At 35.9% G+C, this 21,424-nt stretch overlaps 1 protein-coding gene across 1 annotated transcript in view; it reads left to right on the forward strand.

Annotated features, from left to right (window-relative positions):
• The window catches only part of ldd (lipid droplet defective), a 193,483-nt gene that overhangs the window by 71,133 nt on the left and 100,926 nt on the right, over positions 1-21,424 (forward strand). The window contains exons 2-4 of the mRNA XM_089644581.1: positions 3,797-3,883; positions 6,330-6,420; positions 12,297-12,426. Of these exons, the coding sequence (XP_089500707.1) occupies positions 3,815-3,883; positions 6,330-6,420; positions 12,297-12,426 (290 nt within the window). The 5' untranslated portion in view covers positions 3,797-3,814. The remainder of the gene's footprint in view (positions 1-3,796; positions 3,884-6,329; positions 6,421-12,296; positions 12,427-21,424) is intronic.

Here is a 21,424-nt window from a genome sequence, read left to right on the forward strand (position 1 = left end):
GCTATTCATATCTGCTCACCAAATACGGAAAGGTCATTTCAAGCAGCATGGCGATACTGAGAGCAACTCCCACTCTGGAAGTGCCGCAAATAAACTAATGTATTATTTTTAATGAATTAATAATTGAGAAAGAACACAAATAGTCGAGAGCCTTACCCCTGGAAGTATTATTATATCGTTAATCATATAAAGTAAACATACAGATATAGATAATTATCAGTGTGTAGACTTCGTCGTGTTTTGAATCCGCAACCTCCGGGCCCAGACCCAAGGGTTACCCCTCTCCCAAGAAGTTAATCAATACACAGTAGACTGGATAGTCGAGTGATGCATTAACCGGTTTGCTTAATAACCGGACCAACACTAAATTACGAAATAAATTGTTGGCAATTTAAAATGTTGTTTATGAAAATTCTCGCTGTCCGGCGATGTGTTAAGACGGCCTGTAAAATTTTAACTAATGAATGATATTGTGTTGTTTCGACGAAATGTAGATAACACATTATTTAATTAATGAATAATTAACTAACTCTTCTGCTTTTGCTAGAAGAAAGTTCGAAAAAGGAATTGTCATTTGGATAGTGACGTTTCTTAAGACAAATTGTATAATTCCTTTTTAATTTAAAAATGTTACATAAAATGCATCTATGGTCTATAATTAAGTAGGTAGGTTTTTTTAAGTACCTATTTAGGTACAGATAATCAATTTCCGGGGAATTTTTTGTTTTGATGTCTTAAATAAGAGGAAATTAGAAATATATTTGTTTAGACGCGACGTCGACTGTTCGCAGAACTACTAGTTTAGTAGGCGAACATTTAAAATATTGGGTTCATACACAGACATAGGAATTAATAGACGAGAAGATAATGGCGAGGGGTAAAATCAACTGTTGAAGAACGAAGGGCGTAAGGCTGACTGTGATTCGTCAATAAATCAATCTGACAGTAAATAGGCATCTCGCATTATAATATCACCATTTACTTCTTAAAAGTAAAATCTGCTCTTGAATGAATAGACATTTTTATATGGGAGCGCAAATTACTCGCCACGTTATGAACAAATTTGCGAAGTCCAAATTCGGCAAAAAAATTCGGTTGCATTTTCAGAGTCGAATATTTCGCTTAAGTATTTAGTTAAGACACTTTTATAAATGTTCATAATTTACTTCCCAGCAACCAACCAGCTTTGTGTTTCGCGTCCAGACGTTTCTCGATGTGATAGTATAATATGTTTCTAAAACTGATCTATATTATACGATGTGAATATGCTTAAAATAAAGTAAAATAATGCTTATATATGGAATGTAATACGACAATTGGGTTTATTCTCTTTTTCACATCTATTTTTACAAGTTTTCATAGTACAAGTCAACATTTTGCCGTGTTATTTCGTAAAATGAACCGATGATGCCTCGACCATAGTTCGCACAAGAATGATGACGTCACGTTTTCAAATTTCACTTGAGGCCAAACGCCAGCACAGCCGGTTCCAATGGAACCGGTATGGGGAGTGGGGATAATACGCTTTTAATCACTTAGGGCAGGTCTACTAATATTCATATGTCTATGGGTTCATATTTGAAAACGATTTCCGCATAATAAATTATGCACGCATAAAACTTTCTGATAGAAATATTGCTAATTTATTTTATTTCATCTCTTTAAATTATTCGTACTCCTGTTAAAAACGGGATTGTAGGCCATTAACGAATGAATTGATAGGTATCCTGATACACTTCAAGTTGAGGTGATGCACTACGTAGTAATGCAAAATCATGTGTTTTTGGTTTGAAAATTAGGTCGCCTAGAAATGTTTCAGATGCTTTAATTAAATACTGCGAGTAGAATACATCTTGGCCTTTGAAATAATCGAATATTTTTTAGATAAATCGTCTAGTGAGGCGGGTTACTTTCATATTTGTAATATTGATCATGTTATTGCAATAAACGCCCGGGTTTCCGAAATTAATAAAAAATACAAAAAAAAATAAACCCAGAAAATAATAATGTAAAGGCCTATGAAAACGGCTTTAAAGTTCAAAATCTCCTACTTACGAACCCATTTTCGGTTATGGTTTTATTGTATAATGTGGCAAATTAAGTTATTTATAAAACATTTAAATATTTGTGCCTGAACATCCACAAAATAAAATAAAGGGACTTTTTGGCCATGTTTTTTTCTTGCATAAATCAAAACAGGTGGATGATGTATTGTTAAGCGGGAATTTAAGCCTTACCGCCATCTACGAAAGGTGTGTTATTGATAGCGGCTAGATTCAAAATATTCCAGGACGTAGTGCATCGCCTAAAATACCAATGTTTTGTCACGATGTCCGAACCTTGTTCATAAAAATCCTAACATTTTTCTTTTCGTCATGATATATTATATTATAAGACAACAGCAGGTGGATGAACACGTGTTCCGATATTATTATGAAAGTACTAACACTTTATCAGAAAGCGGCTTGCAGTCCTGTTTTTATTAGGATTATCAGTAATTTGAAGAGAGTTTTAATAAATCAACATTAGGTACTAATTTTTCTCCGTTTGATATTAAATGCGCAATTAAACTCTTTGTCAATCTGCAACTTCTGCTAACTGCACCCTAAACCAATCTCATTTAGCCAGTATTCGCAGGAGTGGCCTATCAATAAATGAATTCTGTTTGATTATGTACCAGTCCTGATCAACCTATTGTACCTTCTTATCTAGATTAATGTATAATATATACAGCGGATTACGAGTTTTATTGTATGAAATATTTGTCACCTTACTAATTTTATTTATTATGTATTGCTGAACTGTTAAATTAATATTTTTGTAACTGTGAATGATTTGGGCTCAATTATTGCTAGATAATTTGGTAATAATTGAAAAAAATGTGTACGTAGCGCAATATGTAGTATTATGATTATGTTATTTCATAACACTTCGAATATCGCCGATGTATACACGGTGTCCGGTAACTAGTGGTACAAGCGGGAAACAGTTTCTCCAGTATCTTTTTATTATTTACTAGCTGTACCCTACCACGCGTTGCTGTGGCTCAGTCTGTTTGTTCAGATAGAGAAACAATAACAATAATAACAACAATAGAGCGTGTGACTGTTACGTTCAACAGATGGCGCTGTTTTTAAAAAAGCATGTTTGTCTAATAGATGGCTCTTTTTTTCAAAAAAGCATGTTGTCTAACAGATGGCGCCTTTTTTCAAAATTTCAAATATTGAAATTCCATCCGTCACAGGTGACCTTTAATAATAAATGTATATAACGAACATTTAAATTTTTATAGATAGATTAATGTTAAATAATTTCAATGAAATGATCATCACCAAAAAACAGTTTTTTTTTTAAATTTTTGTTCGTTGTATTTTTATTTTTACTTCAAAATTTGTATAAAACAGCTTTGTTAACTCTTGACAGGCCAAGATGCCAAACAAACATCTGTAACCAAATAGGTCTTATGGGCTTTTAAACAATAGATATCCCAATTTTTCAGTCAATTATTAATGGTAACTTATGTATTTGCGCAGAAATACGTAAAATACTAAAATGATATGTCAACTATATAAGCTAATATAAGGAGGATAGTGAATTCGGGTACTACCTACTTCCCCACTTGGCTGCGGGATATTTAAAAGTTGGTTTCGGAAGAACCACTACATCATCAGGACGAATGGTTTAGAACTAAGTGAATTAGTTTAATGTGCCCAGTCTAATAATGAAAAGGCACAATTTAAGCGCTGTTTACAATACATCGTTGAATCGAACTAATATTTGTGTTGTATTGTTGCAGAAGGACACAGATGCCATCATGGCGTCTGGCGGCCAGCAGCTTCGTCTGCTGCTCTGGAAGGACTATCTCCTTAGGAAGAGGAAACCGGTACGTCACTACAAACACATTCATCTTCTTTCCTTTCAATTCTTAATACGTTTATTTTTCCAGCTCCTCCTTAAAACATCTAAACAGTTTAATGACCCAGATGCAATAGCCATGTTCTATGGCAGAGGTTCCCAACCTTTTTGTACTCTAGAGCACATTCTAAAATATCGGTAGGGTGGCGGGCACCACTTATTTTTAATCGACAAACTCGGGGCAGCAATCACAATCAAAATGACAACAACGCGGTTCCAGGCGGGGAATGCTATTTGCACATCACTCCTTGTACACGTACACGCCGAAAACCCAAAATGAGACGATGATCGCCGAACCGATCGGGACGGTACGAGCACTACTATCAGTTTGGTTGTCGGGGCCATGTGTTTTGGCGCCTTCGGCGTTCATCGGCTCAGTTCGTGGCTTCGTTCACTTCGGATTTTCTGCGTGTACAAGGAGTGATGTGCAAATAGCATTCCCCGCCTGGAAGGCTAGCGTGAAGAGTGCAGTCTGGCTCGCCGCTAGACAGGTTGCGACAAGTACTGTCAGCAAAGGAACCGCACATACATACAATATCGCAAAAATGCGAACGTATTTAATAAACCTAGGCGCTCAAAAAAAATAAAACTCTAACAAATAAATAAAAATAGTTCGAAAAAATTATTTCATTATTTCTGTCAAATAGTGGCTGGCACATAAGAATCGTTCCGCGGGCGCCATGGTGCCCGCAGGCACGGGGTTGGGAACCCCTGTTCTATGGCATTATAAGAAGCAAGCTGGAGTTGCTATTGGTGTATGGACTCTGCATAAATGGAACAAATCCAGAAAAAAACTTCAGTTATATCTATAGGTAGACGCATGGAACTTATCCAAGTTTCATGAACCATACGGACTTGCATTAGGCAACGAATATATTTAGCATAACAGACGTTGGCGTTGAGCAAATTTTGTTTTATTGATAGCATTTTCGCCAAAGTTTGTACTGTGCGTTTTTTACATGTCCACGGTTTTGATTATTGTTTTTTTACTTAACATCTTTTTTTATTTTGTACTGTATGTGAAACTTATGATTTTGATAACAAAATTACTACCAATACCTAGCAACTCATCGGGATTGCTCTAGCAAGAAAAATATTATTGGAAAGTGTATTTTTTAGGAAAAAATATTAATTTACTTTATTTGTTAGTTGGATACAACTGTAGACCCTGTGAATATTTTTAATCAATGATATCGATCAAAATGTGGAGTATTTTTACCATTGAATAGAGAATAGGGTATTAAGTCATTGGTTTTACCATGGCCCCACCTCAAAATTTAATTAAACGATGTCAAATTTCGTGATTAATTTGCGGTGTATAAGATTAAATTTATGGTGTCTTTAAGCTATTAAGCTATTTAATGAGATGATTTCGGACAATGTAGTTTTTAAGTAAATTTGGACTAATATTGAAAAAAAACACCTTTAACATTTCGGAAATAGAATCCGTTTCTTCCATAGACTCGATTTGAATGTCTATGGTTACTCCCATTCCAAATCAATATTTGTATTATATTTAATTAATTCTGCTATATGTATTGAAGAAGTGTATTTATTTATTTATTGACGCCAGTTTTTGGTGGTTTTACATAGGAATCTATATAAATAGAAAAAATTATGATCGTTTGCTCAAATTCTTAAATCTCCTAAAGTTCTTCACCGTGCTTTGAAATTTTGACACAACTTTCCATTCAAATACGCGCTTTTTTTATATTCCTATATTATATAGATGTTACCTGTGACAGGTAAAAAAATTTTTGTAACAGTGCCATCCGTTGGACAAACGTGTTTTTTTTAAACAGCGCCATCTGTTTGCCGTAAAAGCAACACGCGCTATAATTTATTTACCTACACAGACAGATTGAGCCACAGCAACGCGTGGCGGGGTACAGCTAAAATTATATACAATGCTATTACTATTATATATATATTTTTTTTATATATAACTTAACTTCCCAAGGAACAATCAGTTGTATTTATTAAGTGATAAATTGAAGATGTTCACTTACCCGGCATAATTATTACCCTCCATTAGTATTCTGGGCAGTGAGGGGTACTTAAATAAGGTAGTTAGTCCCATAATTGGTGCAGTGAAATAAATTGGCAGTATACATGAAGATCTACAGTATCCGCCAAAAGAGTTGGTGGAACACCCCTTAGTTATAAGTAACTAAAGGCTATCTTATTATCTTAATAGATTCCCTGACTCTTCAAGAGTAGGTATAACTAAAGGCTATCTTATTAGCTTAATAGATTCCTTGACTCTTAATAACTAAAGGCTATCTTATTATCTTAATAGATTCCCTGACTCTTCAAGAGTAGGTATAACTAAAGGCCATCTTATTGGATCGTATTAAAGAATCTGAGAAAGAAGGTTTGCGATTTGAATAATTAATACTTTTATTATTTTGCAGATAACTGTTGGCGGAGTGATTTGGGCGGCTGCAGCTCTTATAAGTCTGGTGATTGTAAGGAAAAATGTGGACCCTATTGAAAAACCCACTTGTAAGCTGTATTTTCATTATTTTATTGTTCTAGTATTTTAGTATGAATCGTTAGTAATATTATAATTGTTAAAAGTGATCGGGTCTGAATATCCGCGTACTTACCAACCTTCCTCCTCCCCGTTTTCTTCAGTCTTGCAACATTATTTCCAAATTGAATACATATGGTCTCACTGACTCCGGGCAGTTGGGATTCTGGTCACAAAAAATCACAATAAAGTCATCAAAATTTTTCACGATTGCAGTTGCACTTTAGCGAGCGTTTCGATTATAATTTGAAAATTCTATTCGGAAATTGCTAATTTAAATTAGAAATCACAAATAATCATCATATTTTGTAATTTTCCAATACATTTCGAGATGAAGATTTCAGTATGCGGCATTTTCAACGGAGCGAAACGCACGCATCTCGCAAACCGCAGTAATAATTATTTATTCGATCATAATTTTCCATACATAACAATAATGCCTCATTAATGAACCACTTGGGCACACACCTATTATCTGAACGTAAATATTTCTACAATATGTAAACATCCATAAGTTTTAAACCAATTTACTTTAATATATTCCTCTACCGGTTTCAGAGGTGCCTTTCCCTCATCAGTAGAATATTAACCCTTCAAGAAATCCACCTTGGATTTTTGACATTTGTACCCGTTGTGTGCCGACGAATCCACCGAGGATTCGCTGGTAGTTCAACATAATGTCGTACTAAAATATTCGCCTGACAAGGAAATAAAGTATCATAATATTATTCTAGCCTCTCATTTCGTCGCGTGCAAATATTAAGTTTATCTTTTATTTTTGTAAAAATGAAAAATATTTTCGATTTTCATACTTTATTTATTTACAGGAAAGCCTCATATTTTTATTTATTTACTGTCAAGATAATTTTTTTAGCTTTATAGAAAATGTAATAAAACCCAAAAATATTTTATTATTATATTTTTTTATAAAATTAGAGAGAAAAACATTTCTCTGAATATTAGTAGCTATCGCCGGGAAAATACTTAAAGACACATATATATATATATATATATATATATACACATATATATGTATTTTTTTTTCATCAATATGTTTATTGGCAAGACGGTACAATTTATAAAAACATAATTTCTTAAGTTATTAAGAAAATAGACTCTGCCGGCGTACGGTGGGCGATTACATTTTAATCCTGGCATACTGAGGAGTAATAGGTTGCGGGAGAATAGCATTCCAAGGGTTAAAACTAACATAAGACGTAAGATACTGATAGACATAACTACTCAGGTGTTGGAAGGGGGTCATTGGAAGGATTACGAGGAGAACAGAGCGGTTTACTGGAATGTCTAGAATGGTAACCGGACAACTCAACACAGTGACAATTCAACACACCTTTAAAAAGTGATACAAAGTGATGAGAAGGGATGAAACAAAAATTAGGTTTAATGGATTAGGTTTATAGGTCAGTTTTTCCAATCGCTTTGAATGACTTTATTTCACTTTTTAAAGGTGTGTTGAATTGTTATGTTGAGTTATCCTGGAACTATCTAGAATAGCACTATAAGATAAATTTAATTGATTATTCCATATAATAGAATAAAAAAAAATTGAAAGATTTGGCTGATTTCAAGTGCTTTAATTTTTTGCCTTCGAATAGGTAAATATTTCTGTTTAAATTAGCAGAGATTCTACATTTATATTAATATTATAATCAGTGGCAACTCGACTTTTGGGTCAAAAAATGGCATTATTGATGTTACTGAATTACCTCAGAGATTCAGATATATGCTGAAAACATGGCTACTAAGCAGAGATACTCTGTATTAGTAATACTTTTGATTATGGCAGTGGTTGGTGATAAATATGATGTATAAGTTGTATTGTAATAAGTAAAACTATTATGAAAATATGTTATATTGTAATTGAACATGAACATCCTGTTGACAAACTGCTTAATTGCGGTTTAGTGGGATTGTACTTTGAAGAACAATAAATAAATAAAATAGCTGAAAACGATTTTTTATTTTCTTTCGAAAATTATTTTTTTGTTTGAAGATTTTCAGTAAATTTCAGTTCAGCCGTGGATTAAACGCCGCACGGATTTTCTGAAAATCTTCATAAAAAAAAAGAATTTCCTAAAAAAATTAAAAAAACGTTTTCAGCTACAACAACATCAATGATGCCATTTTTGTAATATTAGCACTCTAGTACACCCAAAAGTCACGAGCGGCCACTGATTATAGTCTTTATTATATTTTGCCCGGGTTTTGTTCCCAATTTGTTACAGGCAATAACTATAACTTTCATTTATAAAATACAGCTTTGTGATACTTCACCTCAAGTATATCGTATCGCAAATATATCGTATCCTTCGCCGTAAAAAGTTTACCATTTTAAATTTCTAACAATAGGAATAAAAATCTCATATTTAAGCTTTAGCGTTTGAAAGTACCTAGTTGTTTTCAAATTATACTTATTAGGATTAGAGCTCGGTATAAAAATGACATTGTGAGATAAAAATAGTTGCATTGTCCTAAAAATTGTCAATTTTTAGTGTCACAGACAAAAATACGTTTACTTAATAAATAGCGTAATAAATACGTAGTAAAAATCACGAAATTATCTGAATTCTTGACAAATCAGTTCCGATTTTTAAAATGACAATTATAATATTTTTTTGTTAAAATATTATCCTGTAGGTAAGTAGGTACTTTAACGCTTGTCTGAATTCTTCACACAATCATTTCCAATTTTGAAAATGACACTTAAATTCAAAACAAATCTGAGTTCCAGAGTTCATTGAACTAGAGTTACGCAGGTCTCACTCACAACAGAAATTAATATTTTTGATGATATTATGACACATTTTAAATTCAAATTAAAGTCTAATAATGACTCTTCAACTCCTATGTCTGTGCTCTTCAAGTACTTTATAATGTGGGGATCGGTTTATTAAGTACGTATTGTGTCAGTCAAATGAACTTTACGATTGGTAATATACTAAGGATGTCGGAAAATAGTTTTTTGGTACATCATGTTGACCTTCAAAGTGTAATAATGACCTTTTATGTGTGACACCGCATTAAGGCCTATCCGCACACAACAGTGCCGGCACGTGACCGACAGTTCCGTACCGTACAGTACCGTGACGTGCTATTCGTACATGTCAGTACCGACACGGCACGACACGGCGACGCGCAGTGAATGGCGCAGTTATTAGTAGGTACTCTACGCAGCTTTAAGATCACAATTAGCAGCGATTGCTTTAATATTAGATGAAGACGAAGAAATTGATGTGAGAAGAAGGCATTGGGTTCATAATGCGTGGAGGAAAAGAGAAGAAGAAGGAGAGTTCGCCACCCTATATAAACATCTGATAGATGATGAATCAAAGTTTTTCGAGTATTTCAATATTGTTCCACATGTTTGATTTAAAATTAAGGTCCATGTATTTTCTATGTGAAAGGTCATAAATTGCAGAATGTACACGGACCAATTCAATCAACTGTTCGTCGTCCATATTGAAATACTGCGACCGTGTCAGTGAAAATATTGTCCGCTAGAAATTCACGTCCCGTCACGGCGAGCGTCGGCGCAGCACTGACATCACTGAACGTCACTGTCACTGACGAGTACGGATAGTGCCGTACAAAATGTATGCCACAATATCATTTTTCACTGACACTGATGGATACGTCACGTGTCGGCACTGTGCCGGCACTGTTGTGTGCGGATAGGCCTTTAGGGTTCCACTGTGCGGTATCATGGCACTAACACATCCCTATTACGCCCCCGCATACTCAATTTCTACCGACTTATAACAAGTTTCTCAAAAAAAATATTGTTTTAAATGTTATTTTGAAGATAATATCTATACATTTGTTATACCGAAACGTTAATTATATGAAATTCCCTCGATAGAAAAAAATCGCAAAGTAACCTCGAAATTTTCTAAAAAAATGTTTTGTTCTGTTATTTAATATGTTATAGGCATGAAAAAAATCACAGTGTATCTTTAAATGCAACTAAAGCATTTGGCGAGAAGTTTTTGCTCTATTTCAAACGAGTCGTGTTTTATTAAATATTTTCACAATTTTCGCGTAATTATTATCGTTTTTTTTAATATTATTTCCCCTAACATTCGTATTTATATATCTCCCTTTCAACCCATCTTTGAACGCTTACTACGGGGCCTTAAAGGAAATAAATGGAAAATGAAAGGTTTATGTATTATTTATTAAAGGGACTATGGCATCCTCCTTTATACAGGGTGTATCGGCACGTACCCGACAAACTTTAACCAGCTATTCCTTGGCACATTTGGAGTAAAAAATGTTATGGGCACTTTGCTGTCTGGTAACATTTTTTTTTTAATAAAAAATTTACTATTCATATTTTCACCACATGTCACCAATGTTTTATCCTTTGTCACAGTTTGAAAAACCGTCTGGCAATATTTTGTTCGAGTTTCGTTGAATAATGTACGTACGTACCTACGTTAGTGCGCTTTTACAATCACAACGAAATGGCACGGCACCATTCGTCTCATTTTTAACTATTATTATTTAGTGTGTACGAAAGAGCGAGGCCACTTTTTGACACACTTGCTAATAACAGCCGTTGAACACGAGAAACAATGCAAATGACAGTGACGGAGTGTGGATTTTTTTATTTATTTTTTGATTTTAATGGAATAAAATGTTACCGGACAGCAAAGCGCCCATAACATTTTTTACTCCAAATGTGCTAAGGAATAGCTGGTTAAAGTTTGTCGGGTACTTGCCGATACACCCTGTATATGTTGAGAGGCTGTAATGGAGAGAGAAAGGACATGGTAAAGATGAAGGTGGTGAAGTACCTACCTGGCTAATCAGATGTGGTCACTTTACACGGCATTTACACATTTCCTCCCGCTTCACAATACTCCAGTTGGGGATGACACACTTTTTTGTTTTAAATCTGAGGCCTATAACGAATGAATTCACAATTTTATTAAACAAACTATCAGTAAAGCACGAATGTGTCATGAGGAAGTCGGAACACGTGTTCTTAATAATAATAATATTTTCGCATCCATTATATTTATTCGGACAAGGCCGTCTGTGTGAACACGTGTTCGGATATATTCTGAATTAATAATATTTTATTAGGAAATGGTCATGCAGTCACATTTTAAACAGTATTTTGATTAAAAAAAACACCGTACTATTTTTTTCTCCGTGTAAGGCGTAACATTTTACAAGAACATCATTTTGCAAAAAACAAGTTAGTTATTACAAAAATAGTGTCAGTCTGCGCACAGTGGGCTGAAAATCGCCTTTCATAGACATACGGCACTGACATGCAACGGCAATGAGTAAAAAAAACTAACTTTTGTGATTCCTGACTGTTTTGACATGCAGTGTAAATAAAATATTGTACACTAGACAAAGCATACTCATATGTAAAGCTATTAAGCATTAAAATGAATCATCAACATGAAAAAGTTTTTTTTTCAACTTTGAGGATTAAAAAAAAAATCGCAAGTTGCGCCACAATACGAAGTATTTCAAAAAAATATAAATAAATAGTAGTATATCTGTGTGTAAGGATATAATGGCCAACCTTATGATTCCAGAGATAGCCTCATTTTTAATGTCAGTGCCATGCAATTTTTTCTTAAAAGAATGATAACTCCTTCATTTGTACACGCAATTGCTTCATACGAAATTTTATAGCATAGTAATGATCAGCAGAATCCATTTCTAGCCAAAAAAATACGCTTGAAAATTCAAGTCTCTATGTCTATGAAAGGCGATTTTCAGCCCACTGTGCGGCGTACCCCTGGCATACTGGAGTATTATGTCGCGGGAGGATTGCGTTCCAAGGTTAATGTGATTTTGTTTGCAGGTGAATTCAGCGCTCGCGCTCTCCCCTCTGCCGGAGTGGCCGCGTTCCTCCAGTCCTTCCTCTGCACCCTCAGCAACCAGTGCGATACGCTGGACAAGTACCAGGAGATACCAGACTACAGGCACACCAGGTAAAATGACATATGTTTTTTTATATTAATTTTACACAGAAAGTCCCGAGGAGAATAATTTTCCTTGGGGTCTATGTCATCGTCGTGGAGGATCTTTTTGATCTCATGTGATAAATGTCATCCATGTACAAATGTTGAACACGCGTTTTGCGTTTTTCCTGCAATTATGCACTGGTGCCGAAGGGATCAATGACGGTATTTCCTCAGAACATCTTCTATTGAAATGCCGATAGAACAAAGATAGCTTTCCTACCTGACGCGTGTACTCTAAAGATTTAATTCGTATGTTGACATATAAAACGGATCACCCGTTTCTGCGGAGTCAAGTATTTTGGGGCTCTAGACCAGAGGAGGCTGCTGGAGGAAGCGGGGCGCACTTGCGATTTGTCAGCAGTTGAAACGCACTGCTTCTTCTCCCTGTTGATCATGTTCGAATTCGCGCCTCAGAAGCCGATACCCACGTAATCAGCCTTCTTTTTGCTTGTATTCTCCGCTTGGGTAAAGGGAGTTCGTAGTTCGAGAACTTGTCAACAGTTTGTTTAGTTTGTTCAGATATCATTATAACGTTGGCTGTTTAGTCTTGCAGGCAGAAAGATAAAACAATCTACGCTAACAAACACCCTCGATGCATTCCAGGCATCGCATCGCCCCCAAATATATTGCATCACATACGTGAGAAGATCACCGCAGGAGTCAGGAGAGTTCCGCCAGAATCTATATCTTTGCAGGGTTGTTCAAAAGTAATAATAATATATCTTTATTATGGGTATGCAGTGATGAATTAATTTATTGTGTCAGTGAAGTTGTTGTTGCGATGTCTCCGGACCGATGCTCGATGCTGAAGTGGACGTGATCGGGGCGAATTACCCAGGCCGTAGATCGGCACCGCGTCGGTGGATGTAGTCGACGGATCCTACAGGTCAATGGTCAACATCCTATGAAGCGGAGATGAACGGTGGTAGAGTGGTCGTGGCGATGAAGTCGGTGTCTCTACACCGCGTTGGTGGAGACCGGACTTGTGGGTGCATGGTGAAGACCATGGGTTTTCCAGATACTCCAGTGTGGAGTAAGAAAGCGGGAGGTACGATAGACCTGGTCGGCTGGTGATGCGCGGGAGATGCAGACCGGTGAAGATGCCACAATAGGCACTGTTATTTCCCGCGGAGTCGATATTTCAATTCGACGCATTTTAAAAGACAATAAATAACGGATATTAACCCTCCAAGAGACCGATTTTTTTTTAAAATTTGAACCCAAAAAAAAAAAAATTTCGAACTCGATTTACTCAAAAACGAAAGCTCAAATCAAAAAATTCACTCCTTATATGACGGTAGTTTCACCAGTTTCCTGCTTGTACCACCAATTTAGATCTTTGTTTCGGCGCGAACCGCCGCGCTCACTCAAAAACGAAAGCTCAAATCAAAAAATTCACTCCTTATATGACGGTAGTTTCACCAGTTTCCTGCTTGTACCACCAATTTAGATCTTTGTTTCGGCGCGAACCGCCGCGCTCACTCAAAAACGAAAGCTCAAATCAAAAAATTCACTCCTTATATGACGGTAGTTTCACCAGTTTCCTGCTTGTACCACCAATTTAGATCTTTGTTTCGGCGCGAACCGCCGCGCTCATTCGTTTACCATGATTCATGGGTCGGGTCGCAAATGTATACGCTCCATAGGAATCGTAATATTTTACAACATTATGTTTGTCCAACTATTAGCAATCTGCTGTTTTTAAAGTCGCTTACTGATAGTTTTCTTATCGTGTAAACTGTAATCACTTCTTTACACGAAACTAAAAAAACATATTTAATTAGACAAAGACATTATAAAAGTTTTTGTCACTTCGCCTTTTTCCGTTTAATATAAACATATTGTAAATAACATTGATAAATATTTTTTCATAGAATTATTTAAGATTTTTCGGGACCGTTTATGGTAATTTTTTTTTGTGTAAATTGAAAGCATAGAATGCCCTCTTTCTAACACCGTTTAAATCATTTTTCTCACCATAAAACAAAATGAGACAGCATATCTTTTACGAGACCGTGTCAGGCAAAGATTCTGCGGTTGTTTGTTGTCTGTAAAGATATTTTCCAAAATTGCCCAAGGGGTTAAATCGTTTCCATAAATAAATGATTTAACCATAAAAAATGCAGTAATAATCATGATATTATCATTATACGCTTTATTTTAATAGGCTTCTGAAAGCGGAAGCTTAATCTGTTATTTGTCTCATCCTATCGTCGTTTCGTGTAATCAGTAAGCCATCCGCTGTCATCAATAAATACCATTCGTGTATTCCTTCCATGTGAAAAATACTAGTAATTTCAATTAAATTATTGAGGAAATACGACTTGAAATTGTTGATGACATGTGGTGGCTTATGCCTAGTACTCATGGGCGAGTATGTCCGGCGCAAGGTCGACTAGAGTATAGAATACATGTCTGGGAGAGCGATAAAGTCGGTGCCATCGAGCAACGACTGTTTGCAAATGGCCGCGATTGTTGTCGATACTCTTTGTTACTGCTGATTTCTGTGTAGATTTAATTAGTAAATAATCGTGATTAAACTATATAGTGAACGTTTTACGAGTTTTAACGACAGCACTGTCTTCGTAATTTGGCGGTAGCGCGCCCAGTCCTGTATTCTAGTCGGCCTTGTTGTTGGTTGACAACTCTCGATGTTGGTTCTTGTTCTGTTAGTCGTTGTTTGTATCGATGGATAGATTTGATATGCTATTAGACGTTGGTATGCCAAAGAAGTAGGTACCAAGACCGTTCCTTGTGGTACTCCCGAATATACACTTTCGCCATACAATACGTATTTTTGTACGCACAAATAACCATAACGGCGTTTTACTGCAGGGGTAGGTAGAACGGATCGACGGCCACACACATTACCACTCTTTTTGCACACACTCTGGTGTCGCGAAGCTGCGACTCCACTATATATTTTAGAGGTGGTGTGATATGCCACACGCCCAAAGGACCAGTCCCAAACTACTCCGAATGATAGGTATGGGACGATATATGCATCCGACAAACCCGATGGACAGTGCAATAATCAAAGGTATAAATCTGGGCTTCTGGAGCACAAGATAAGCCCAGATTGGAAAGCAGGAAAGATGGACTCACCCGTTGATGACTATCACACGTCTCCAGGAGTTATTGGTTGATTTCACTTCACACAATATATGTATAACCGCCCTGTCTGATATTAATTATCACTCCATTAATTATCACTCCGAACTCTCATAAGCAACTGACACCACTTGTCAGATTTCACATGTGTCGCAACAATATTTTTAATATGGTGACATTTTGGGATGGGTAAAAAGGTAGGTAGGACATTTGCAGGATTTGGTATTGACATTACACTTGTCCTTTAAGCCTGTGGATGCATACCTAACAATCCCATATATATTGCGCGAACATTCTCCCGGCGTTGAAAGTACCTTCCGAAATTTTAAGTACTTTCAAATAAAGTAAAAAATTAAATGTAAAACGAAAGATGAAATATAAATATTCTTATCAATACGCTATTAATATTGCAAAGTTAAAACGAAAATTTATAAAATAATGAAATAAAGAAATAATAATTATTGTGTAGGCAAAGGACACAATTTTACGACTGGTCGTTTAAAGTTCCCGAAAGGGGTCCTTACGCGTGCGACACGAACCACTCCGTCTTTACCAGGGAACACCTCCTCAACAACGCCCACCGGCCAATAAAGTGGAGGCGCATCCTCTTGATGCACCAATACTATGGTACCTACTAGAATGTTATTCGCGGGACTATTCCATTTTTTTCTCATCTGCAGAGAGTGAAGATACTCTATATGCCACTTCTTCCAATAAGATTGAACGAGGTGGTCCAAAAGCTCTTTCCTTTTCAGTAGACTAATGCGTTCATTAGTCAAATCATAAGCAGGTAGATGCTGAATCGGGGTAGACATCAGAAAATGAGCCGGAGTAAGAGCTTCTGGATAATGAGAACTGCTTAATAAACATAATGGCCGTGAATTAAGTACAGCCTCTATTTGTGTCAGAACTGTGAGAAGCTCTTCATAACATAAAAGTTGAGTACCCACAACCCTATACAGATGCGATTTAATGCATTTAATATTTGACTCCCATAATCCTCCAAAGTGAGGAGCGCGGGGTGGAATCGTCTTCCATTCAATTCTCCGAATGTTAAATTCATTGCGAAGAACTTCTTTAGTTGAATTTGCCTCTAAAAAATTATATAAGTCATCCAGACAATTCTTTGCGCCTATGAAATTTGTCGCATTGTCACTGTACATACACGAAACCGGTCCGCGTCTGGATAGAAAACGCTTAAATGCGTTTAAAAAATTGTCCGTGCTTAGATCTGATACCACTTCCATATGTATAGCCTTCGTTGTTAAACAAATAAATAGACATATATATGCCTTTTGACTTTTTACCCCACGACGCCTAGAAAGAGTTATATTTATTGGTCCGGCAAAATCTACACCCGTATGTGTAAATGCCTTTGCTTCCTGAACTCTAGCTGTAGGTAAATCTGCCATTAGCGGTATAATATTGGAAGGTGCAGTTTTAAAACAGAAATTACAAGCATGTACTATTTTGCGTATTAGATTTCTCCCCGATAAGATCCAATAACGCTGTCTAATTATTGACATAAGGAGATGTGCACCAGTATGACAATTCACACGATGGTGAAAGTCTATAATTATATTGACAATATGATCCTGTCTTGGCAAAAGTACTGGATGTTTGTTTTCAAAAGGTATATTCGCGTTTGTTAATCTACCACCTATACGTAACAAGCCATTATGATCTAAGAACGGGTTTAGTTTTCGGATTGAAGGTGAGCATAATTTATCCCTCTGTATTAATTGTATATCGGCACTAAAATACCTATTCTGTAAAGCTTTTAATACATTCATTTCAGCAATGTTTAATTCCGTGGAACTTATAACTGTTGAGCGTGATAACTTTCGCATAAATCGTAAAATATATACCACAATTCTCAGCAGTTTTGGCCATGAGGAAATTTTTAAAGCGAGATTATATATCGGAGAATTTTCCTCTATTGACGTTATCGTAAATGTATGCGATTTTTTCAATTCCAAAGTATTCTCCTCCTCTCGTGAGGGGGAAAATCTTTCGACAGGCCACTCGGATACTGGGTTCGCAGCCCAGGGCGGACCGTGCCACCAAAGAGAATGATCGACCAGCTGAGCAGGCAGTAGTCCTCGTGATAAACAATCACTAGGATTGGTAACGCCATCTATGTGATAAAAATGTTTCGCGGGTAAATTTTCCTGAATTTCACTAACTCGATTAGCTACAAAAGTTTGCCACCGGTGCGGGGACGAGTGAATCCAAGAAAGTGCTATTTTTGAATCTGAAAAAGCAAATATATCGTTTATCGAAACGCGATTTCTATAAGTATCTATAATAGATCTAACTAGTCTAGATAAAATAAGCGCAGCGCATAATTCCAATCGAGCGAGCGACACTGTTTTCAGAGGGGCCACCTTGGATTTAGAACATATCAAATTCATTGTAGTGTTGCCACCCTTATCCGTGACATGAAGATATATTACACAACCGTATGCTTTCATACTCGCATCTGCGAAGGCGATAATATTTATCGTGCAGTCCTCCTTTACTCCCAAATATCGAGGTAAATTTAAATTAGAAAGCATCGGTAATTCTTCCTTGAATTTGACATATCTATTAACAATACTTTGGGGTAGTTCCTCGTCCCATCCTACTTTCTCTAACCACAGCTCTTGTAAAAGTAATTTGGCATATAAAATTACCGGAGCAACCAAACCTAATACATCGAATAAACGAGCTATTGTGGAAAGAATTGATCTTTTACATATAGTTTTTTCCTCCGTCGGACATATCATAAATCGAAAACAATCAGATATCGGATCCCATTTTAATCCTAAAATGCTACATTTATCCGAAAAATCCATTGTCGCGCGGTGCGACTCTGGTAATTGGGCCAGTAAATGAGGAGAATTACTCGACCATTTGACTAATTCAAATCCTCCACACTTGAACATCGCCATTAAATCTGTAGCCAAAGTGATGCCTTCACTTATAGTATTTACAGAATATACAAAATCGTCCATATATAAATCATTAATTGCAACTTCCGCCGCTTTCGGATAACGATTTCTTTCATCGCCCGCTAGCTGCCGTATAGTTCGCATTGCTAGAAATGGTGAACAGTTCAAACCAAACGCGAGTGAATTAAATTGATAAACTCCAATTTGTTCATCTTCGTGAAATCTATAAAGAATTTTTTGATATTTACGATGGCTTTCCGTTACCATTATACGTAGATACATTTGCTTAACATCTGCGGTTAATGCTACAGTGAATAAGCGAAATTTAATTAAAAGTGTAAATAAATTAGATTGCAAATTTGGACCTGTATACAAAGTATCATTAAGTGAAAACCCTGAACTGGTCTTTGTACTTGCATCTAATACAACACGAGTTTTAGTTGTTGATTTATCTTTACGAATTACTGCGTGATGAGGAATGAAATATCCCTCATCAATATTAGATGAAGACGGAACTTCAACCCTCATATATCCCTTTTCCAGATATTCAGAAACTACTTCATTATAACTGCAATGCAATTCTGGCGACGTATTAAATTTCCGTTCTAAATATTCATATCGACGCTGCGCGACACGGCGCGAATCACCTAAATTATTAGGATCTATCTTAAACGGTAAAGATACAATATACCTTCCCGATTCATCCCGTTGGACTGACTCGAGGTACATTTTTTCACATTCTGCATCTTCAGCACTCATCAACGACTTAATAGGCATGTCTTCCATTATCCAAAACTTGGATAACGCATTTTATAAATCTACATTGGTTATGGGGCCGAACGTCCACGAAACCTCCGGCGTACACGTAGGTATTTCACCCATTACAATATACCCGAATACTGTCTGTATAGCCGGTGGTGCATTCGTATTATGTTTAGATAAAACCTTATTCCCCAGCAGAATATATGGAAATAACTGTGCACCTAATAAGATATCAACATCGGATGGAACGTTCCAGGATTCATCCGCTAAGTTTAAACCCACTAAATGCTCACATGACTTTGTGTCAACATGTTGTGTAGGAAGCTTATCAGTTATTTTATCGACAACTAATAGACTAATTTTATAAGTATCTTCTGAAACGCGGGATTTAATTTTTAACGCAACGTGTCCCAATATTGGTGTCTCTACTGAACCAACACTTTTAACTACTGAATTATTTAAAGGAATTATTTTAAGATTTAATTCATTACAAGTGTTTAAACTGATTAAATTTTGTTGCGAGGCGCAATCAATTAAACACCTTACGGTTACTTGATTATTTTTATTGTCATAAGCAAATAACTGCGCGGTTGACAGTAGTACATTCGTAGCTATATTACCCGCAGAAAAATTATTATGATGTTTATGATTACGCGCTATTAATGTAATGGCTTCGTTTTTCGATTGACTTTCAGTATTCACCGTGCTCTCAAAATGCAGAGCGGTGTGATGTCGTTTTTTACAAATTCTACAATCCGATTTAGATGGACATTTCACAGTTTTATGTTTATCGCTTAAGCAGTTTACACATAAATTATTTAATTTCACAAACTGAAAGCGAGCATTTGGTCTTAATTCGTTAAATTGTTCACATTTAAACAATTCAACATGATCAGAATGATTACATTTCCGACACCTGTTACGATTATTATTACTTGACTTCGGTTCGACCACAGCGAATGAATGCGTAACTTTGTTTTTATTATTAACAACTTTATTATCATTTTGCCCAGTTCGTTCTAGGATTTTAACATGCGACCGAATGTATTCTATTAAATCGGTATATGTAGGTATAGCTTTCTCCCGTATAGACATTTCGAAATTTTGCACCAACTGTATATCTAATTTTTTCAGTGCAACATGTAATATTATAAAATCGGTTAGGTCATCAATACCTAATTCCTTGAGTGCAGCTATGGAAGATGCAAACCGTTCAATAAAATTATTTAACTCATTTGGGTTACTAGGTGCCAATAATTTTAAATTCAAAATATTGTTCAGATAAAAGGTACCTAGCACGCGTTTGTCCTGATATTTCTTTTCGAGAGCTTCCCAAATTAAAAAATAATTTTGTTCGTTCGGAAGTATTCCCGCAAAAACTGACAACGCCTTTCCTTGGAGTTTCCCTATCAGATATTGCATCTTTTGCGACGTATTCAAATTTTGATTTGAGTGAATGTTTAATTTAAAAGCTTCATAAAATATCGACCAATTCTCTTGATTACCATCGAACGATGGCATCTCGATCGGTGGGAGCTTAATTAATGGTGAATTATTTAACTTCTGTCGATCACGTGATGAATCTTGCTTTGCTATAATGCTTTCGCGTATAGAAACTACAAAACAGTACTTATTTTCGAATTTACTCCATAAATCGAAATTCATATTGTAATTTGAATCCTTTTTCAACTGAAGTGTATGAAATTCATCACAAAACGTGTTAAATTGTGCATAATATGTAGCTATATTAACCGTTTGTTTAACAAAATCCTCCGAACTTCTCGTCTCCCTGTCCTCAATACTTTTCGCTTTCTCGTATAATTCATTAACACGATTATGCATCAAATTAATCTTCGATTCTAGTAACTTGATTTTAATATCCTGAGTACTATCGCTAGTCGCCATGATTTTGTATGTAGAAATTTAAACACAACAATAATTACAAATGCAACCTAGTACATACAAATTAACAAAGTATAAAGAGGAAATAATATTTATTTATAACTTTAAATATGTTAATTTTAAATACCCCGTTGGTAATCCGGCTCGAAAGAACCAAAAATGGTGTCGCGAAGCTGCGACTCCACTATATATTTTAGAGGTGGTGTGATATGCCACACGCCCAAAGGACCAGTCCCAAACTACTCCGAATGATAGGT

The sequence above is a fragment of the Hesperophylax consimilis genome, chromosome 21 (genome assembly GCF_061612785.1).
Source record: "Hesperophylax consimilis isolate HC1 chromosome 21, BYU_Hcon_1.0, whole genome shotgun sequence".
Lineage (NCBI taxonomy): Eukaryota > Metazoa > Arthropoda > Insecta > Trichoptera > Limnephilidae > Hesperophylax > Hesperophylax consimilis.